Source organism: Mchenga conophoros, linkage group LG7 (assembly GCF_057382185.1).
Source record: "Mchenga conophoros isolate Kocher_MC1m ecotype Shallow Benthic linkage group LG7, M_conophoros_male_GT1.1, whole genome shotgun sequence".
NCBI classification, from domain to species: domain Eukaryota; kingdom Metazoa; phylum Chordata; class Actinopteri; order Cichliformes; family Cichlidae; genus Mchenga; species Mchenga conophoros.
In genome coordinates this window covers 51,328,555-51,348,689 of record NC_140532.1, presented here as the reverse complement: position 1 = coordinate 51,348,689, position 20,135 = coordinate 51,328,555, and the positions used below count along the sequence as shown (strand labels likewise).

General features: G+C 40.0%; 1 protein-coding gene across 2 annotated transcripts in view; it reads left to right on the top strand.

The window, feature by feature from the left end:
• Positions 1–20,135, top strand: part of LOC146571079 (carboxyl-terminal PDZ ligand of neuronal nitric oxide synthase protein) — a 52,421-nt gene that overhangs the window by 1,254 nt on the left and 31,032 nt on the right. The window contains exon 2 of one of the 2 annotated variants that reach the window (XM_085280043.1): positions 954–1,025. In XM_085280043.1, coding sequence (XP_085136169.1) covers positions 954–1,025 — 72 coding nt within the window. Of the gene's footprint in view, positions 1–953; positions 1,026–4,007; positions 4,970–20,135 lie in introns of those variants that run through there. The other variant, XM_085280044.1, reaches the window with a different exon arrangement.

Sequence of the window (20,135 nt, the reverse complement as noted above, 5' to 3'; positions counted from 1 at the left end):
GGGAGTGTTTCTGGTCCAAAGTTCATTCACATGGGTGCTTGTATCTTGTATCTCACTGGGCCTGCTCAGCAGCAGGGTGATGTCACTGTTCCTTTCTTTCGCTGAGTGTCCCATAACTCCTCAGCACAAACCTGATATTTACTGTGAATATACAACACTTTTCAGTCAGATAAAAACAGTAAAATATAAAAGATGAATCCCCCCCCCCAAACAAAAACCAAACAAACAAACAAAAAGAAAAATATGCATGATGCATTTCTAAATTCAAACACCATGAGCTGCAGAATGTACACAAGACAATGAGTTATTAAATTTAAAAAAAGGAAAATCCTATTTACCAAGTAAGCAATAAATTAAGGCCAGTGTTGCTGAAGATCTCAGACAGTTTACTGTAAAATGATAGAGACATCAAAGGCGTCATTGTCCCCAGAGCCCCTTAATTACACAGGCGCGTATTCAAATATATGCAAGCCACAAAGAGCTCATTAAAAAGGCATAGCTTTGCTTTGTTTGGGGTTTTTTTTGTCATACATTAAACACATTTTGTCTTAGAGACACCCTGTTTGACACTTTGCAAAGAAAATCTGTGATTGGCTGTGTTAGCTGATCTGGGGCGAGCAGTACCACATGTTGGAGGCTCGGTGAAGACGGCTTTTTTCTTTTATTGAAGTGAACAGTCTAAGTGATCCCTAATTTTGGTGCCGTTTGATAACACCCCCCCCCCCCCCCCCCACTTGTCTTCGGGAGGCTGTTTATCTTCCAAGGATGAAAATGGAAAAAGAAATTGCACATTTAATCTTGTGAAGGCAGAATGGCTTTGGGAGTAGAAGCACGAGGGATTGGATACACTGATCTCAGTTTGTGGCTAAGGAATATTAATTGTGCAGCTGTTTTCAATGGGACAATACCTGACGCTGATGCTTTGTGTATGTGTGTTTGCGTGTTTATTGCAGTACGTGGGTAGTCTTGACGTGCCCAGGCCCAACAGTCGGATGGAGATCGTGGCAGCCATGAGGAGAATCAGGGTAAGAGCCAAAGACAGTGTCATCCTATGTTTAAGCCTGGAAGCAAAGACACACACACACAGACTCACACACTCATCAGTGTGTGAGTCCAGCGGTGAGTGGGCCTTGATGGAGGACAGAAACTACCTTTACAATAATAGGAGAATCGCACACACAGTAGAAAAAAAAAGAGCATGCTGTTGTCAGAAGGTATTTGTTCCGAGGAGGCAGTGACGCATGTGGTGCCTGGACAGCGTGTCACGGCTTCTGACGTGGGAAAACAATGCAAGGATGAAAAAGTAAAAGGGCTGAGGTGGATTGTGTGGCTCTCTTTGCTGTGTCTCTTTGCCTCTTTGAAAAATGGGGAGGAAGCGTATACATACATGTTGTGACTGCCTTTGAACAAACTCAGCCTGTGGCTTTTGATTTTTGCATTCTGTTGAGCGGATAGTTTTTGTTTGTTTTTCCTCAAATCAGCTTTATAGTATAAGATGATGACCCCCCCCCCCCTCCTAGCTATAAAATCATATCATTGTTACTATCATCTTTGCCCCAGAAGGCCGGCGGTTTCATCAGGAAGCTAACACAAAGCGAAATCAGACAGCCAGGCTGGTCCTGTAATCTAAGTGTGACTCACTAGATGTGCTTGGTTCAAACATGACAAAGCTCTTAGCTTTAGCCGAGTGTGTGTGAGCTACTAAAAAGTCATAATGTGTATTTACCCCCCTGAAAAATGCACAAGATTTAAGGACACTCATGCAAGCATCTCTTGGGGGTTCTATGTTTTACCCTTTTCGGGTAAATTTAAAACACTGCAATAGTGTGAACTTCAAATTTGTATAAACATTTGTACAACCGCATTTGTATAAACATAATGCAACCCTACATCTGGAAAAAAGCAGGGTTGCTCTATAAACCTGTGAAAGCTGTTGGGGGGTGACGATAACACACCTCTAAATTTACCACAATTCCAGCAAACCTGTAAATCAATAAAGGTGTAGAGTAAACATGATCATAAGGGTGATACAGCACAGGCTGCAGGTACAGACAAGGAAGGAAGATGCTGCTGGTTGCTACAAGAAAAAGATCATCTTGTACATTTCAAAAATGTACAACACTTGCAACACAGTGAGATCTGTTTACTATGTATTTATGAAGCTCCCATATAAAAATACACAATTTGTCATTAGTGATTATTCATGTTCATGTCTAAGAGTGCGCTCTCATTCGGATGCATACATGTTGGGGTTGTACATATCTGTATATTCACTTCCTTTCAGAGCCAAAGAAAGCTGCTAAAGCTGCAACTATTAGTGTATTTAAAAAAAATATGACGTAATAGGAAATTATTAAAGCTCTGATTTGTGTCAAATAGTCTCCTGATGACTGTAAATATGATAGTGTGGCTGTCAAACAATTTGGTATCATTTTTATAGATTTTTTCATGTGTTCACAACTACATGCATCAACATGCATGGAAGTGTACCCAGGCACAGGGAAAGCATGTAAACTCCCCATAGAGAGTGCCCAGCTGAACATGGGACCCTCATAGTGTGAGGCAACAGTGCTCACCACGTTACCACTGTACCACCCTATTTACCTGATTATTATTCTTTTGCACTTATTTCAATTCATTGCATAGAAAAAAAAGTAATCAAAGATCAAAAATCCATTTTATAGAACAGTCCCACTTCAGCTCTTTTAGAACTTCGCTCTTCTCTGCAGATGGTTGACAGAACAACCATAGAACAAGCCGGAATCACCCACAGACCAATCGTCAAACATAGTTTTGATGCCGCCTCCATCTGACAACAAACACTCTCTGCAGGTAGACAGGCTGTCCACGAGGTTGCCTTTGCACTAGCCCCATTCAGGCGTAAAACACACTTAAGACTGATACACATATTTGTTCCAAAATATGGGCCAATATTTTTTCTTTTAGACTCGTGAAGCATAAACATTTCTCTAGAATTTGTTATGTGTAGTTATTTTTGAGGCCTTGTTAATTCAATTCAATTCAGTTTTATTTATACAGCGCCAAATCACAACAACAGTTGCCTCAACATGCTTTATATTGTAAGGTAGTAATCATACATATGGAAAAACCCAACAATCATATGACCCTCTATGAGCAAGCACCTTGGCGACAGTGGGAAGGAAAAACTCCCTTTTAACAGGAAGAAGCCTCAAGCAGAACCAGGCTCAGGGAGGGGCGGGGCCATTTGCCGCGACCCGTTGGGCTGAGAGAAGGAAACCAGGATAAAAGGTATGCTGTGGAAGAGAGCCAGAGATTAATAACAAATATGATTCAGTGCAGAAAGGTCTATTAACACACAGTGAGTGAGAAAGGTGACTGAAGAAGAAATACTTAGGACAATATAAGAATGCAGTTTAAAAATAATCTTGCTTTATTGTCACAAGACATGGATTATCTGTTTAAACTGCCCAGCTGCTATGTTGCCAGCAGTGGAGAAACTATGCAACATCACCACTTCTTAACTTTAGAAATTTGCATGCAACGGCTGTTATAGATGCCAATACTGATATATTGCCAAATAGCTAATATCGGCCAATATATCAGCCCTAAAGATATATCAGTCGGGCTCTAAGCTATTCCAGCATCCACAACAGTTGTAGAGGAACCGAGTTGTGTGACGTACACATGGTTGCCTACTCACCAGACCTTCTAGAGAAAGCTACCATTTTTAATCAAACTTGTTTCCTTTATGTAGCTTTTGTCAGAAAAAACTAAACAGCAACCTAAAAGAATAAAGTCAACACAGATGTGCCAAATACTCCTGGAGTTTATGTTTTAGGTCTGTTTTCCAAGTGAAATGTAATTAGCGTTGTATAGATGTATTTTGAGTAGCCTTCCTTATTTTCACTTCATCCTTTTTTACAAAAGCAAAGAGGCTCGTCTTTGATTTAATGCGCGACCGTTTGGCTGAGGCACTGAGCAGAGACTCCGCGGTGCGAAGCATGATTAAAGAGAGTGAGGAATAAACTGATGGCAGCGGGAGAAAGACTTGGGAGAAGGAAGTCCTGGAATCTAGCAGGGTTATGCGGTAGCTGGCAGAGCCGTAGTCGTTTCATATCCCTCGGCTAATCTCTTTGGTCTCAGTGGATGTGAGAAAGCAGGCGCAAACATGAGAAGGGAGAGAGGAAGGGCAGACAGCACAGACCATCATCTTTGTATAAACAGTGGATCTGGGTTTGACAGAACGCAGGAGTCGTGCTAGTTTTTGGGTGGTTTTTTTTTCTTGTTTTTTCACACACCTGCCATTCCCACGGAGAGAAAGTGAATAGACACAATTTTGTATCCTGTGGATCTTTTCAGAGTCGCTTTTTTTGTTAGACGTCCTCCCATTATGGCTGACTGGTCATACTGTGTTGGTTTTGTCTGAATTTGCTTCATTCAGTGTGACCAGTGACATAGAAAGTTTGCGAGTCTGTGTGTGTGTGAGGTTGAGTGCTCTATAATAGTGAGACCTCTTGTATTCTAACAACCTCCACAATCGATTAACGAGGCAGAATAACAAAGGCTGGTGTTGCTGCATCCACACGGAAAGATTTGCGGTCTTCCACGGCTCACTGCCTCAGAAAAAGGGCGTGTGTATGTAATGGAATTTCTTTGGGAGACAAACGTGTGCTATTTACAGGAGGCCACAGACTCTCTACAAAGAAAAACAAGTTTGAGGCTATTCTCTCTCATTTTCCCCTGACCCGCCTCACCCCCCTCTCCACTGCTGTTTTCTTTCCATACCCTCACTCTTCCCCTACCAAAATAGACTGCCTCGATTTAGCCCATCTCTGGCTATCTACTCAGTGCTGACAGGAATAGATTTTAGGCTGAGGGCAGGCTACGCATGCTTCTCTTTGAATTTTGATCGGCCCTAATGGGATTTTAAGCCTCCCGCACGTGTCTTTCAGGATGCATCTTCCTTTCCCAGACCGCCAACAGTCAGGTTTTTACATCCTTTCTTTCTTTCTGCATTTGTCTCTGCGTCTGTCTGGATCATCTCATGAGAAGAGCCCCTGTCTGCCATGCGAGAAGGAAGGATACTTTTTTTTTTCCACGTTCCTGCTGTTTTAGTTTGGCTTCGCTGATTCTGTTAGTCTTCTGAGAGCTTGCAGAACTGTCATGATTGTGTCAGATGCAGATATTGGGCTGTCGAGGGGGATGAACCTGTCACGGGGTACAGCAGAACTTTTTACATGAGTTAGTTTTACTTTGTTGAGTTTTGTTTATCATGCCTATTTTATAGTCAGACATAACTCCGACTGTAGGTAGAACAACTGTTTTGTTTTGGTTTTTGACATGACAGTAGCTGATTGTTGAATAAGTAAATATTGGTGTGTAGTACTGTCATTACTTCTTCCAGTTTCTCCCAGCAGCCCAGGATTTTGTCAACAATTATCAAGCTGCAACTTCAGGGTTTAACAAAAGGACACCCCAAAAACCGCAGTACCTCTAAACACCACGTGAGGCTGGTTTCAAATATGACTCAAATCCTACAGACTTCCATTCAGCTCATTTACACCTTCATAACAAAAGCATGTGCTTAACATAGATACTGCAGGTCCATGGGCACTAACTGAGATCTGTCTATGCTACACCTGCACAAGTCTGAGCCATTTAACTGGAAGTCTACAAGTTTTTTTTGTGTGTGTATTGTACCTTTTTGAAACATTTCCAAGACAATATTATAACAAGCAATATAAACTGATCTGCAGTTGAATGCACAAAAGGACGGTGGCGAAAGTTATCTAGGATGAATTAGCATTTGTTCTAGAATTTGTGATATTTTGTATGATAGCAAGAAAAAGCTAGCTAGTATTTGTCAACTATCAGCTTCGCTCAAATGATTTCTTTGGAGCCCTTTGAAGACACTGATACTTCAACACACCAGAACCAGGAGATCTGGCTATCTTTTATATACAGTCTATGTCAAAAACCATCAAGTCACCAGACAGATTGAAGGAATCTGCAGTCGAAAGCATGTGCGTTTGTTTTTAACCATCTTCTTTAATTCTTCTTGTTCATTCACTCAGTTGTCATACAACATACTGCATCACTGTGATACTGGTCAACTTATTTGGCAGTGGCACAAATCATTTAGAGAATGACTGAAATATTAGTATTCATTTCCTTCCAGTCTGTTTCCATCGTCCATTAATTCTTAAAGGTCAAATTTTGGCAACTAGCCCTAACAACTGTTTTCCCGTGCCTGAAGGCTCCTAAACATACCACTTAGTCATAGCACTTGTGAATGAGTGTGACGTTCATAAATGAGGCATTTCGCTCAAAGCCTCTTGTAGACTCAAAGTTAGATTAAAACACTTCAGATAATCACATAACATGGCCAGGTATGACTGAACTGCAGTCAGGACTCAACATGAACAGTTCCTGAGTTACAGTTTTGCAAAACAGTTACACACCCTGCATGTCCCAGAAAGCCGGGGGAGAAATGAAAGCACAGCTTAATTCCAGGCAGTTGTAGATCTACAGCAAAGTGGGGGTGGTTGGTCACCACGTGTGAATGGGGGTGATACTCTGTTTCCAGAGAGGCATGGACAATAATGAGAGGTTATTGTCTTTTTTTTACTTTGTATTCATGCTAGCTTAATGGCAGATGTACAAGAGCATAGTCGGTGACCTATATGTGTAGTGGATTAGACGTGATCTCAGCTTTGAAAGGGTGCACTCATCTTTTGTTTACCCGGGGTGAACAGTGGTACCGTCTTCTTGATTAACAGTAAAAAAGTTACAATTTGTGACCTGCTGCGTTTGAGCCTGGTAACACTAAAAAGTGGCACAGAAGAATTTTAGCTATAGAAAATCTATATTTTGTAAAGTTGATGTCGCCAAGCTTGAGTCACTGTGCAATTAGTCTAGTACCGATACCTTTGTAATGCCACAGTTCTTAGTATTACACGTGCTACTAAATATATTTTAAATCAATCAAATGAACACATTCCAACAAAATTTTTAAATATACTCAAACTGACAGGATGAATGCTATTCTTTTCTGCAGCATCTGGTTATTTTGATGTGACAAGTTGTCTTTATCCTTTGTAAAAGTTGTATTCAGTACTGCAGTTTGCAAAAACTAATAGCAGAATTTTAGGATGCTGAGAAACAAGGCAGAATGTGGAGCAGAGGAGAGAGACTAATTTGTTTCTAAATTGTCACAATCAAACCTTTTTATTCTGAAGGTTATTTGTACCTTTGATCCTCGTCATATGTAACCATCATTCAGAATGAACCAAAGCTGACCCTGATGTGAAGCATTCATCCAGATTTGCTTTGTCTCCTCACAAAATCCACCGATTGTATAATTCAGTGGAATTCGGTTGATTTTGTAGTAAAAATTCAACAGTTTGAAGTGCTCATGAGAGCAGCTTCACTGTAACGTTCACTGGAAATTAATTCACGGAAACTTTATTCCACATTCAAAATATGCAACACAAGTGAGCACTAGCTATTATGTAATATTTGATTTTGTCTGATAGTGTGGTGTATATTCCTGGTGTGTGGGGTAGATAAATATCCTAAAGGGACAGCAAGTCTTTCTTCACATGGTTGGACAGACGGCTAGTAAGTGGTCCCTGTCTCCAGTACCAGCTTCACATGCACAGACACACAAGCTTCTCCTTTCATCATCATCCCTAAGGCTATGCTTTCTTTCAGCGCCACAATTAGTCAAGTCTTATATACTCTGATGTCCCTACACTCACCCGAAGCAACGGAAAAGACATTTCTAAAACCATGAACTCAATCCTGCTGCACAGCCTGAAAGCACAGTTTTCCATAGGCATTCAATGTCCATTAGACTCTGTACCTCAGCACACAGTTCAGGTTTTATTATATTAACCAGTTAAACTCATTTGGAGTGTGTTTTTAGATATAAAATGATTTACATTACGGTGGTATGGTCTCTGAAAGTGTATAGCCAGAACCTGAGCGGTCCTGTAGCCTGCCTATTTCCACTGTTAATGCTGCCACAAAGCCTGCCGTAGCTAATCTCGAGTACAAACACAACTAAAGTCAACGAACCAGCAAGTGGATATGCTTCTGTGTATTGTTGGAACACATATGCCAGGTTCCTGCCAGAAAAGACACCAGTTCTAGGTGGATAGGACAGTACAAATGACCAAATTACCCCCCCTGCTAAAACACTCATTGTGCTGAGATAGACAGAACAGCCAGTCTGCGTATGTGCAACTCTCCAAGGAGAAACGGGGATGAACACCATCTGACAGGTACAGGTTCGTAACATTTGTCTTGTTCTTCACTGACTTTTTAAAATTGTATTTTTTTCATAATGAAAAAATGGTTACCTGCAGTAGCATGGTTCAGTGACATGTGGTGACTGCTGTTGCTGTTTAAGGTTGAGCTCAGTTTAAATGCTTTGTACAGTGCTGTGCCCCTGTGTCACACTTACATTTAGATCATCAAACGTATTTTAATATTAGATTTATTAAGGCAAAAAGGCTATTCAAACCTACCTGGCCCTGTATGATAAAGTAATTGTCCCCAAAACCTAACAACTGGTTGTCTCACCCTTGGCAGCAAGGACTGCAATCAAGTCTTTGGGATGACTGGCAATGAGTCTTTCACAACTCTGTAGAGAAAGTTTGGCCCACTCTTTTTCACAGAATTGCTTTAATTCAGCCACATTTGAGTATTTTTAAGGATGAATGGCCTGCTTAAGGTCATGCCAAAGTATCTCAATTGGATTTCCATCCCAGTCTTCACTAGGCAAACAACAGTTTTTAGCAGGAACAATATGCTAATTCAGTGCTGTAGGAATTCAATTTTATGGCGTATTTTCCAATTATGTCCACAAAAGTTTAAATAAGGCAAAACTCAACTACAGTTAAGTTGTCAAATGATTTAAAGGAGCATTGAGAGAAGCAGGATGTGCCAGTCTAACTTGTGGCATTGCCAAGAGTTTAAATATTCATGTAAATGTGTTATTTCAGTCTTATTTAACAAACTAATAAGCATCCCACAAACCTGTTTTTCATCTTCGATGTGGAGGAGAGTACAGTTAAGACTGAGAAGTGTGTAATGAATGTTTTTAAAGATGAGTCAGAAACATTGTAGAAGAAACTGTGAATGTGCTGTTTTCTATACAGGGAGTGCAGAATTATTAGGCAAGTTGTATTTTTGAGGAATAATTTTATTATTGAACAACAACCATGTTCTCAATGAACCCAAAAACTCATTAATATCAAAGCTGAATGTTTGTGGAAGTAGTTTTTAGTTTGTTTTTAGTTTTAGCTATTTTAGGGGGATATCTGTGTGTGCAGGTGACTATTACTGTGCATAATTATTAGGCAACTTAACAAAAAACAAATATATACCCATTTCAATTATTTATTTTTACCAGTGAAACCAATATAACATCTCCACATTCACAAATATTTTTTTCCCCTCCTTGTAAATCTCACATTTGATGATGGACCGCAGGTTCTCAATGGGGTTCAGATCAGGTGAACAAGGTGGCCATGTCATTAGTTTTTCTTCTTTTATACCCTTTCTTGCCAGCCACGCTGTGGAGTACTTGGACGCGTGTGATGGAGCATTGTCCTGCATGAAAATCATGTTTTTCTTGAAGGATGCAGACTTCTTCCTGTACCACTGCTTGAAAAAGGTGTCTTCCAGAAACTGGCAGTAGGACTGGGAGTTGAGCTTGACTCCATCCTCAACCCGAAAAGGCCCCACAAGCTCATCTTTGATGATACCAGCCCAAACCAGTACTCCACCTCCACCTTGCTGGCGTCTGAGTCGGACTGGAGCTCTCTGCCCTTTACCAATCCAGCCACGGGCCCATCCATCTGGCCCATCAAGACTCACTCTCATTTCATCAGTCCATAAAACCTTAGAAAAACCAGTCTTGAGATATTTCTTGGCCCAGTCTTGACGTTTCAGCTTGTGTGTCTTGTTCAGTGGTGGTCGTCTTTCAGCCTTTCTTACCTTGGCCATGTCTCTGAGTATTGCACACCTTGTGCTTTTGGGCACTCCAGTGATGTTGCAGCTCTGAAATATGGCCAAACTGGTGGCAAGTGGCATCTTGGCAGCTGCACGCTTGACTTTTCTCAGTTCATGGGCAGTTATTTTGCGCCTTGGTTTTTCCACATGCTTCTTGCGACCCTGTTGACTATTTTGAATGAAACGCTTGATTGTTCGATGATCACGCTTCAGAAGCTTTGCAATTTTGAGACTGCTGCATCCCTCTGCAAGATATCTCACTGTTTTTGACTTTTCTGAGCCTGTCAAGTCCTTCTTTTGACCCATTTTGCCAAAGGAAAGGACGTTGCCTAATAATTATGCACCTGATATAGGGTGTTGATGTCATTAGACCACACCCCTTCTCATTACAGAGATGCACATCACCTAATATGCTTAATTGGTAGTAGGCTTTCGAGCCTATATAGCTTGGAGTAAGACAACATGCATGAAGAGGATGATGTGGACAAAATACTCATTTGCCTAATAATTCTGCACTCCCTGTATTCAGATTAGCACTCTGTTTTCTATAATGTGCCGGCAGTTTTTAAAGACACACAAGGTTAAAAGTCTTTTTTTCATAATCGCAACAAAAAAGTCTATTTGACCACGTGTCCGTTTGTCATATTACTTAAAATATACGTGCCATCTTTGGAAGTTGTGCTTCTCTGCCTGGGGGCATTCTTCCTTAGCATGAGTAGGCAGATAAAACTGGGCCTATCGTACTTTAGTATCGTTTGTTGGATAATGATTGAGGAAAGTGCTGCAGGCTTTCGAGCTGGCAGGATAGGCTGCCCTACTTCTAAATGTGATTTGGAGTCGCGTGTGCGTTTGTGTGGGTGTGCGCGCCTGCACATTCATTTCACTTCTCTCATCTTCTTCCAAAGTGCTACATATAAAACCTGAAGGTCTCAATCTTCCATTCCCCCAATTCAGCTCCCCAAGACCCTGATCTTCTTTTTGTTTTACTACCGTATTACTCTCCCTCTCATCATTCCTCTCCTGTCTCAGATGTGCCGTGGTTCAAATATGCACAAAGCAGTTAAGGATTAAGCTCAGGTTGATGCAAACGTACCTCCATCAGTTAGTTACACATTACTCTTGCTCCTTTAACAGCTTCCTACTGCTTACTTGGGATGTCTTGATACCTTTAATGTAGCAAATTTATGATTTCCATATTTGGAGACACAGCTAAAGCATGGCTAATTTCCAGTTTGAATTGAACTCATCAACTCAGGTGAACCAACACTCCTCCTGACATGAATGTGGTTCAGTGTTCTCATCAGTCAGTCAAGCAATAAATTATTTCCTTCCTTCCTTATCTCATCTCACCTCATCTTAGTCACCATCTCTTTCCTTCCCAAAGCTGAGCTCTTTTAACCTTTGTCTGTGACAGTGATATTTAACTTGTATTTATATGGATTTATAGGACTTGCTTGCAATTAGGGCTGGGCCATATCATACCGTTCGATATAATGTTGGGCAATGATAAGAAAATGAAATATTGCGATAGAATATGGGTAAAATGCGCATGCGTAGTGCCTTTGTTTTCATATGCACATGGTGGAAAAAGCACGGCGGCGACGGAGAATGAGAAGGGCGAAAGCGGATCGTTGAATGAAGAGGATGAACCAGAATTGGTTTGTAAAAATGGTGCAACTTCAGTGGTGTGGAACTGGTTTGGCTTTCGTCCGTCAGATACACAACAAAGCACAATTTTTGGTAGACCATGCAAGCAGGAAATACAGCACACTTAAAATCAATCCTTTGATTTTCTGAAAAATTGACAGTGCCCCTTATAATCCGGTGTGCCTTATGTAGGAATTCTGGCTGTGCTTACTGACCTCGAATCGATTTTATGTGGTACACGACGCTCAAAAATCTGTCAAAAAATTTTTTAGTACGATACTACGAAGCCGCACCGCTTGATGGATTTTCGGAGCATTACAGTTATCGTAGTCAGGAGCCTCGCAGAGTGATACGTACTGTGCTTCAACATAATACTGCCTTATTGTGTGCGTATAACCTCTTAAGTTTTGTGGATATTATACATGGTTATGCTGAGGATATGTCGACCAATTTCCACTGGAAATGCTTTTTGGTTAAACTGTCAGCAAGGAATTTGCATTTGCACTGTTAAATTTTTAGCTTTGATGCACATAAAAAACAGCTGCTTTAAGTGAAAATACATTGATGGGTTTTTTTGCACTAATAAAGTTGTGGAGTTGTAAAGTATTTTGTCTTGCATCAGTTATATCGTCAGTGATATCGTTGTTGCAAATTTTCATATGTATATCGTGATAAATATTTTTGGCCATATTGCCCTGCCCTACTTGCAATTAATATATACCTTGTTTTAAGTTGCATGTAAACCTGTTATGCAAATCTAATTGAATTAAAAGCTGTGCATTTTCAAAAGGCAGTCCCACATTTATGTGTATTATGGACTGATACATAGAAAGCACATTCGAGTGTTTAATTGAAGTAAAAGGCACCTTGTTTTTAGCCTCATTCACCCAATCACAAAGCACTTTATTCTGTGTTTGTCTAACATTCACTCACACACTCACATGGGTGGAAACTTAGGGTTCAACATCTTTCCCAAGGATAATTCACATGTAAACATGTAGACCGGAGCTAGGGATTAAAATAGCAACCTTCCAATGACTAGATGACCCACCACGGCTGCTCCACGGTATAATGAGCTCTAGTAGATGTTTCTTCTTTGTGGACAGGCTGTGATCACCTGACCAGTGATACTGGGACTCTGAGGCTTACTGCTCTTTGTGGATATATGAGCAGATCTTACATGAGCTATCACGACTGCTTTCCAGACCCTAGCCAGTATAAAGTTAGTATAAAGGTGGAATTTGCACATTACACTACAAAGTGTTATCAGCTTAAATTGAAATCTATAAATTCTGAGCTAACCTGACACTGATGATGGACACCGCAACCAGTAGTTGTAAGATATTCCACGCCTTAAACTTAACCACCTTATTGCAAATGCACTCCTTTGTCCATTGTAGCCTTGGAATAACACACAAATATTATGTTTGTTATTATTTAAACAACAATTCATTAATATTAGATAAAACTATAAATTTCCAGTATCATGTCACTTGCTGAGCAATACTATTTACCTTTGAAAATGTAATAATCATGTGAATGTAATATTATGTGTATGGCGATATTTGTTCAGCTGTTTGAAATAACCTGCCCATTGAAAAAGTGTAACAAGCTAGGTTCTGAACGTAGCTTTATTGACATCTGGATCCACGTACTCAGGATTGATGTAAAGAGGATAAAGCATGTGAGTGTGTGCAGGCAAGACGTTGTGGTGCCACTGCTTTCTGATTTGAATGTATGCTTGGCATCAGCTGGTAGAATCAGCCTGCAGCACAAGAGAAGTTATAAAATGATGTATAAAACTGCCAATCAGATTTAATAACTTAATAACTAAAGGTGCCAGATTGACATTACTTATTGTTCCCACTCATTTGTACCTCTGACGGCACCCACAAGCCAGTGAATGCGATCAAACTAAAAGCAATCTAGCATAATTCTCCAGTTACTGTATCGCACATTGGCAGAGCCAATGATGTTCAGTGGGAGATTTTGTATTAACATAGATATCTTTGAGGCCACAACCTAACATATAATATATATGTTAAGTTGTTGCAAACATATATCAAATTGTTCAAATACTTTGTAGCACCAAACCTCTCAATCACAGCTTTTTTCATGTTCACTTCAAGTAAGACGTTTGTTTGGCATAAGGTGAGCACAACGTTCCTTTTTAACATTATTAATTATTGTTAATATCTTGCTCTCTTCGACAGTGCATCTTTTATCCTCTCTCTTTCCCCTCGCCTCCAATCGGTCGCAGCAGATGGCTGCCCCTTCCTGAGCCTCCAGCTGGTTTTGCTACAGGTTTCGTCCTGTTAAAAGGGAGTTTTTCATTCCTACTGTCACCAAGTGCTTGCTCATAGGGAGGTCATGTGATTGTTGGGGTTTCCTCTTTGTTATTGTAGGACATTTACCTTACAATAGAAAGCGGCTTGACATGACTGCTGTTGTGATTTGGCGCTATGTAAATAAAATTGAGTTCAGTTTAGTTTGTCCTTTACTCGCAAATTTGTGAACTCACCTAAATTTGATGTCTGTGGCACCAACGGATGTTTAGTAGGGAAGCTAGAGCTCTTCTTTCTTTTAAACAGAAACGTCGTTGTCACTGGATCATTGAACAGTTCACAAACTAGACAAAGCTTGATTATAAACATAATCTGCCCAGCTTTGATGCATACTCTATTACATACAGTGCTGAGAGTGTTTTAAACAATAGTCTAAGTCAGTCTACTGGATGATCTCACCATTTGTGAACTGTGAGTTTATCCAGTTTATCATGTCAACATGTATTATCCACAGTAGCTGCTAATACCACTCTGTGATTGGCCAATACAGGCTCATACTTGTCTATTAACAATATCTTTGTCTTACAAAGAACCGTGTTCCTGCAGCATAAGCAGTATAGGTTAAAATACAGATAAAATAAAAACTGTTGTATTTTTAGTGGACTGACTGAAGACAAAAACATCAAGGCTTTCATGTTTTGTGATTTCCTTTACAGATTTTATGTAACAAACTGCTGCAGTGAAAGTTGGAGAAACTGTTTGCTGCATTCATTGTTATCTTCACAAGCATCAAGCCATCAGGGCAGAAGAACTGAATGAATAATGAGGGAAGAGACAGCCCACAAGCTGTATAATGATATGCACTGGAGGCTTTAGCTTATTTTGGGAGCAGAATCTCAATTTCCTAAACTCTGAACTCTTTCATGTTTTCTTGTGCTTCCTTTGAATAATTTGATCCCAGCTGAATTTCTGTGTAATCTTTGACTGGTCTGGTTTCTCACTTTCTCTGCCTGTCTTTGGTGGCTTTTGATAAAGCCTAAGCTCCTTAGATCTTGTTCTTTTTTCATGTCTATTTGTCTCTATTTCCTGTCACCATCACCTAGATTAGGTACATCAGACAAGTGCAGGAACATGTTGTAGCTTTCCAGAATGATCCTGACTCCATTATACCAGCAAGCAATTTCATTCTGCTGACCATCTGTAAAAGAACTTTGGACACAGTCATATCAAATGTCAGTCATATCACCAACCTGTGTCTCTGTTGAAGAGCCAGCTATTTGTGAAAATCTAATGAGATGCCCACAGCAGCCATTGGGGAGCACTTGTGCCCAAACTGAAAAATCCCATGAGTAGATTGCCATGAAACTTGTCTCCAGAGAATAAATCCTTTACTTCTAGTGCCTCGTTAAGCCCAATAAACTTTATATGGAATGCGTCTGCAGTTACTGATTGTCTTTAAAAAACTAGCACAAACATGAATTCACCCAGAAGGCCATCAGTCAGTAATTTACTTCATTTAGCACCATGATCAGATACAAGTGCAATTTTTCCTTTATGGTGGTTGCTCCATCACGTCCCCCAAAGAGCCAATTAGAGCCAATCATTTTTATGCATTCATGCACAAGAACGGTAGAGGGTCTGTTCTGTTTTGGGGGATTTCACTGACAAATGTCTAGATGTGGTATTTATGAATACTTTATGAATACTTTATGAATGTTGGCTCTCTTTTCCTATTTTTTGCATAGGGGACTTGCTTCTTTAAGGAGCTAAACTAAACTAATATTGCCCCAGATTAGAGCTTGGCAATTGGATATATGAGCTATTTGCAATCAACTGAGTTCATCAGTGTAAGAGTAATGTAGTTCTTCTGAATCTGGTAATGTATGGTTAAGTAATGTAGAATGGAGCGCCAGTGTGGAAATCTCAATTCTTGTCTCTGAACAAGTTATCTCAGCGCTTATGCTAAGCAAGCTAGTTACTTGTAGCTCCTGACTGAGCCTGACTGATATATTGGCAAATATTGGTTATATGCCAATATACTGATATTCGCATATATAATGCTGATAAAAAATAAATAAAGAAGAGAAGTGAAGACGTGGGAGAAACACCCTTCAGCGATTTTATGACAGTTGCATAGTTTGTCCACCAGAGGGGGTTGGAGTCGAGCCAAGGCTGCTGCATTTAGCTTTGCAGCAAAACACCCAAGATTATTTTTTAACTGCACTGTCTAGGGCTACTCGATTATGGCAAAAATGATAATCACGATTATTTTCACTGAAATTGAGATCACGATTATTTGACGATATTTATTTAACCCTTTAAGACCTACTATAGAACCAAGTCCACCAGAGCTTATATTATTTTTTTACATGCTGTAGTGCCATTTGTGGGAGCATTTCAAGTTGCTATACATCAATACAACTGTTATAGCCCATATTTTAATAATATGTATGCATTAAGTCCATAGTAATTACATAAATTGCAAAAAAGTGCAATAAACTACAAAAAAAATTGAAAATCGCTTTTGTTTTGTTTACATATATTTCTACTTGGAGAAATTTAAGAGGTTTATCCCTCAAAACTTTAAATACAATAAAGTTGCAAAAAAATAGTTTCCCACCACAGGAAATTTATTTTGAGTGTCTTCATAGTTTTATTTTGGAGATACAGCAATTTTTATATACTGCAGGAAAAACAAAAAACAATCCTATGATGCAAATTTGCAAAGAAAACAGCATGTGCATCATTTCACTGTGGGAAGTGTTACGAACAGCTGATAGGAACGGCAAAGCGTGTTTCTGCAATATTATGTTTTTGTTCCTGCAAGCGCTTTTTATGCAATTTTTGCAAAGCTATATGTGGAACGAAACCGTGACCGAGGACAAGCTGATGGCATCAGATGTAAGTACAACTCCTCCGGTTTCATATGCAAAACAAATTATTGCGCTAGCTTACACGGTTCAGGTTCTACAGGGATTTAACAATAGTTACGCAAAACGGAGCTTACTGCTCTGACCGGCTTTAAAGGGTTAACAATGACTTTAAAAAAATAATATAAAATAGTGTGCAACACCACTGAAGTTTTTTTTTTTAAACTCTCTTTTCAACCAACGGCAGTCACTCTCCAAATAACTTCTGCTTAGCTTTCCGAGCTTCCCTCGGGTCCTCTTAATCAGCGGTCTCCAACCTTTTTTGCGCCACGGACCGGTTTATGCCCGACAATATTTTCACGGACCGGCCTTTAAGGTGTCGCGGATAAATGAGGGAGGGGCTAATAATCGGCTCAGTCATTTTTAATGATCGTTGAAAGCCCAGATCGTAATCGTGATTAAAATTCGATTAATTGAGCAGCCCTAGCACTGTCACATTATCTTAGTAATATGCAATTTTTTCAGATTTTTGTGTGTCTAAGAAGAAAAAAAACCTTTTGCTAATATATAAATACAGCTGGGCTCCAAACACCATCATACATCACAGATTGTGAGGTTTTAATGACTGCTGGCTTTTTCATGTTTAAACCCCACCGGTTAAATCCCCCAAATTGGTAATATATTCTTTTACACGACAAACAAGTGTGTATGTGTGTGAGCAGCGTGGGTCCGCTGTAGACTTTCTGGGTAATAAGTGAAAAGGACAGTACAGGAATAGTCCTGGTTATCAGACTGCACACTGCTCATCTCCACTAAGTCCTTTGATTCTGCACAAAAGGCATTCGGTGTATTTGATCTCTTTGATTGCGTCCAATCTTCTGCAGTGTATTACTACTGAAGGACCTCAAAGACTCAGGGCCGCGAAATGAAAACACCAAATAAGATACCTGATTAATTTAAAGAAATGAATGCAGGCCAGATTCAGTCTCCTCTTTCTCTGTGACGCCACTCGACCCCTGCCATTTGAGTTTGTAGTTACATTCCAGGTATTGTGGGAATCGTACAATGATTTAAACAGTTCACTTAAATATTATTACATACAGTGTTAACCCTGTCTTGTGGAAGGATGCAGTCAGGTTGGAATGAAATTTGCAGACAGCACTAAGCTGACTGTCATCAATCAATGCCATGTGGTGGCACACTTTGCACTGCCTTCTGTTGTCAGACATGTTGTTGCTGGTGTAGTGGGCTGCATGAGAAGCTGTCTCAGTCATAGATTTAAGCTACTCACGTCTGAGCTTCATGAAAGCTCTCGAACTCTCTTAAAGCCTCCTCAAGGGGACTTTTTGGGGGATGTTTGCATGTAAGGCACAGATGGTGGGCAACCCTGATTCACAGCCCATGTTTGCCTCCCTAAAACAGGGTTAGCATGTGATTAAGCACTGACCTCAAACCTTGCATTGTTCGAGTAAATGGTTCATCACATAGTGTTTCCCCAACACCCAAGATGATTTGTTTTTAGCCCAACAAAGAGACAGCACACAGAGAACAACTACTGAAATGATTAGTATCCATTCATCCATCCATTCTCTTCTATCCAATTAAGGTTCACAGGGGGTCTGGAGTCTATCCCAGCTGCCATAGGGCGAGAGGTGGGGTCCACCCTGAACAGGTCGCCAGTCTGTTGAAGGGTTTGAAATGAAATGCTTAACAGATTAACAAAAAACTGTTTTACCAGCTATTTTGACAATCAGTTATCAGTTATTCTTAAGATGCTTTATATTGTGAGGTACAGACAATAACAGAGAACACGCCATATGAGCAAGCACTTTCAACTGTGGGAAGGAAAAACTCCCTTTTAACAGGAAGAAGGACTCAGGGACGGGCAGCCAGCAGCCATGAAGGGTTGAGGGGAGACAGGAAAAACTACACACAGTGGAAGAGAGCCAGAGACTAAAAATGACTAATTATTAAATACAAAGTAGTGTGTAAACACACAGATTTCTAGAAGGGGAAATCAGAGCCTTATTCAAAAAAATCTAAAAATATCAAAACATTTTTTCTTCTGGGTCTCAGCTTATTTATTTATTTTTTTCAAAGCAGATGTCAGATATTACATACACAAGTGTTTATTAGTCAGCCTATAGTACCGTACAAGCTCTGTTACAGTATGGATGTAGATCGCTGATGGTTGCCCCCCTGCACTGGGTGCTAAGGGGATTTTATGGCTTGTGATCTGACAGCGTTCATCCCAGTAATCCTATTACTCTGACTGCTGCTTTGCCAGACTACTGCTTTGGACAGAGTCACACTCAGCATCCCTGTATCAGCCAGATGCCTTCGTTTACCCCCTTTCTGTATGATGCCCTGTTGCCCCAGTGGCTCCACCTGCCATTTCAGACACACAGTTTGGTTTCAGTTTTCATTGGTGCTTTTTTAAACAGAAACACTCCGGCCTAGATGGCGTCTTTATTGTAATATAAACCCCTGGCTAAATCGATCCTGAGTGGTATCCAGACAGCCGTGCGCTTTATAAATGACACAGAGGGCTATTATTTGCATCACTGTTGTCAACCATACCGAGCAGGTAAAATTATCCAACAGATTCAGCTGTTCAGATTCATCATCAGGGCCAGATTTCCTTTCCTTGAGAACTGTGTTTAACTATAAAGAATGAATAATTTTTACCCACACTCTTTGGAATAAGTCTGATTATGACCTTCAAAACACCAACAAGTGTTCATAGTATCACATTTAATGTAGATTATTTCCATAATTTTAACAAAACTGCACAAGTTTCAGACACTGTCACTGTCTCTTAACCTCCTAGGACCTGCGTCCACATATGTGGACATCACATTTTGGGTTATTTAGACCAAAATACTCAATTTTGCTCTACAAGGGCCTGATATCCACTTACGAGGACATTATGCTGCTACTGTTCTATCAAAATTTTAAACGAATATCCTCATATGTGGCTCTTATTTTTCTTAAAAACAAAAATAAGGTAAAAAAAAATAATCTGGTAATTCTTTGGTTTTACATTCATCGGGCTCCAATATGCACAAATATCAAAGAGAAATTAAAAATGCATGCTGTGGAAGAGTTCGGGTCCTAGGAGGTTAATGCAGCACTGGGTACTGAGATGCGTGTTGGTACAGTTCGCCCTCGCTTCCATTTTTTCAGATGTCAAGACATGCCTGATTAATTCCTCTGTTTTACACAACGTGTTAAAGCGCACCTGAAACACAAAGAAGTGTGTAACTCACTCTTTTAAGATAAGGGTTTTTCTAAGTTGTGAAATAACATGAATAACAGCCTCAGCTCCTCG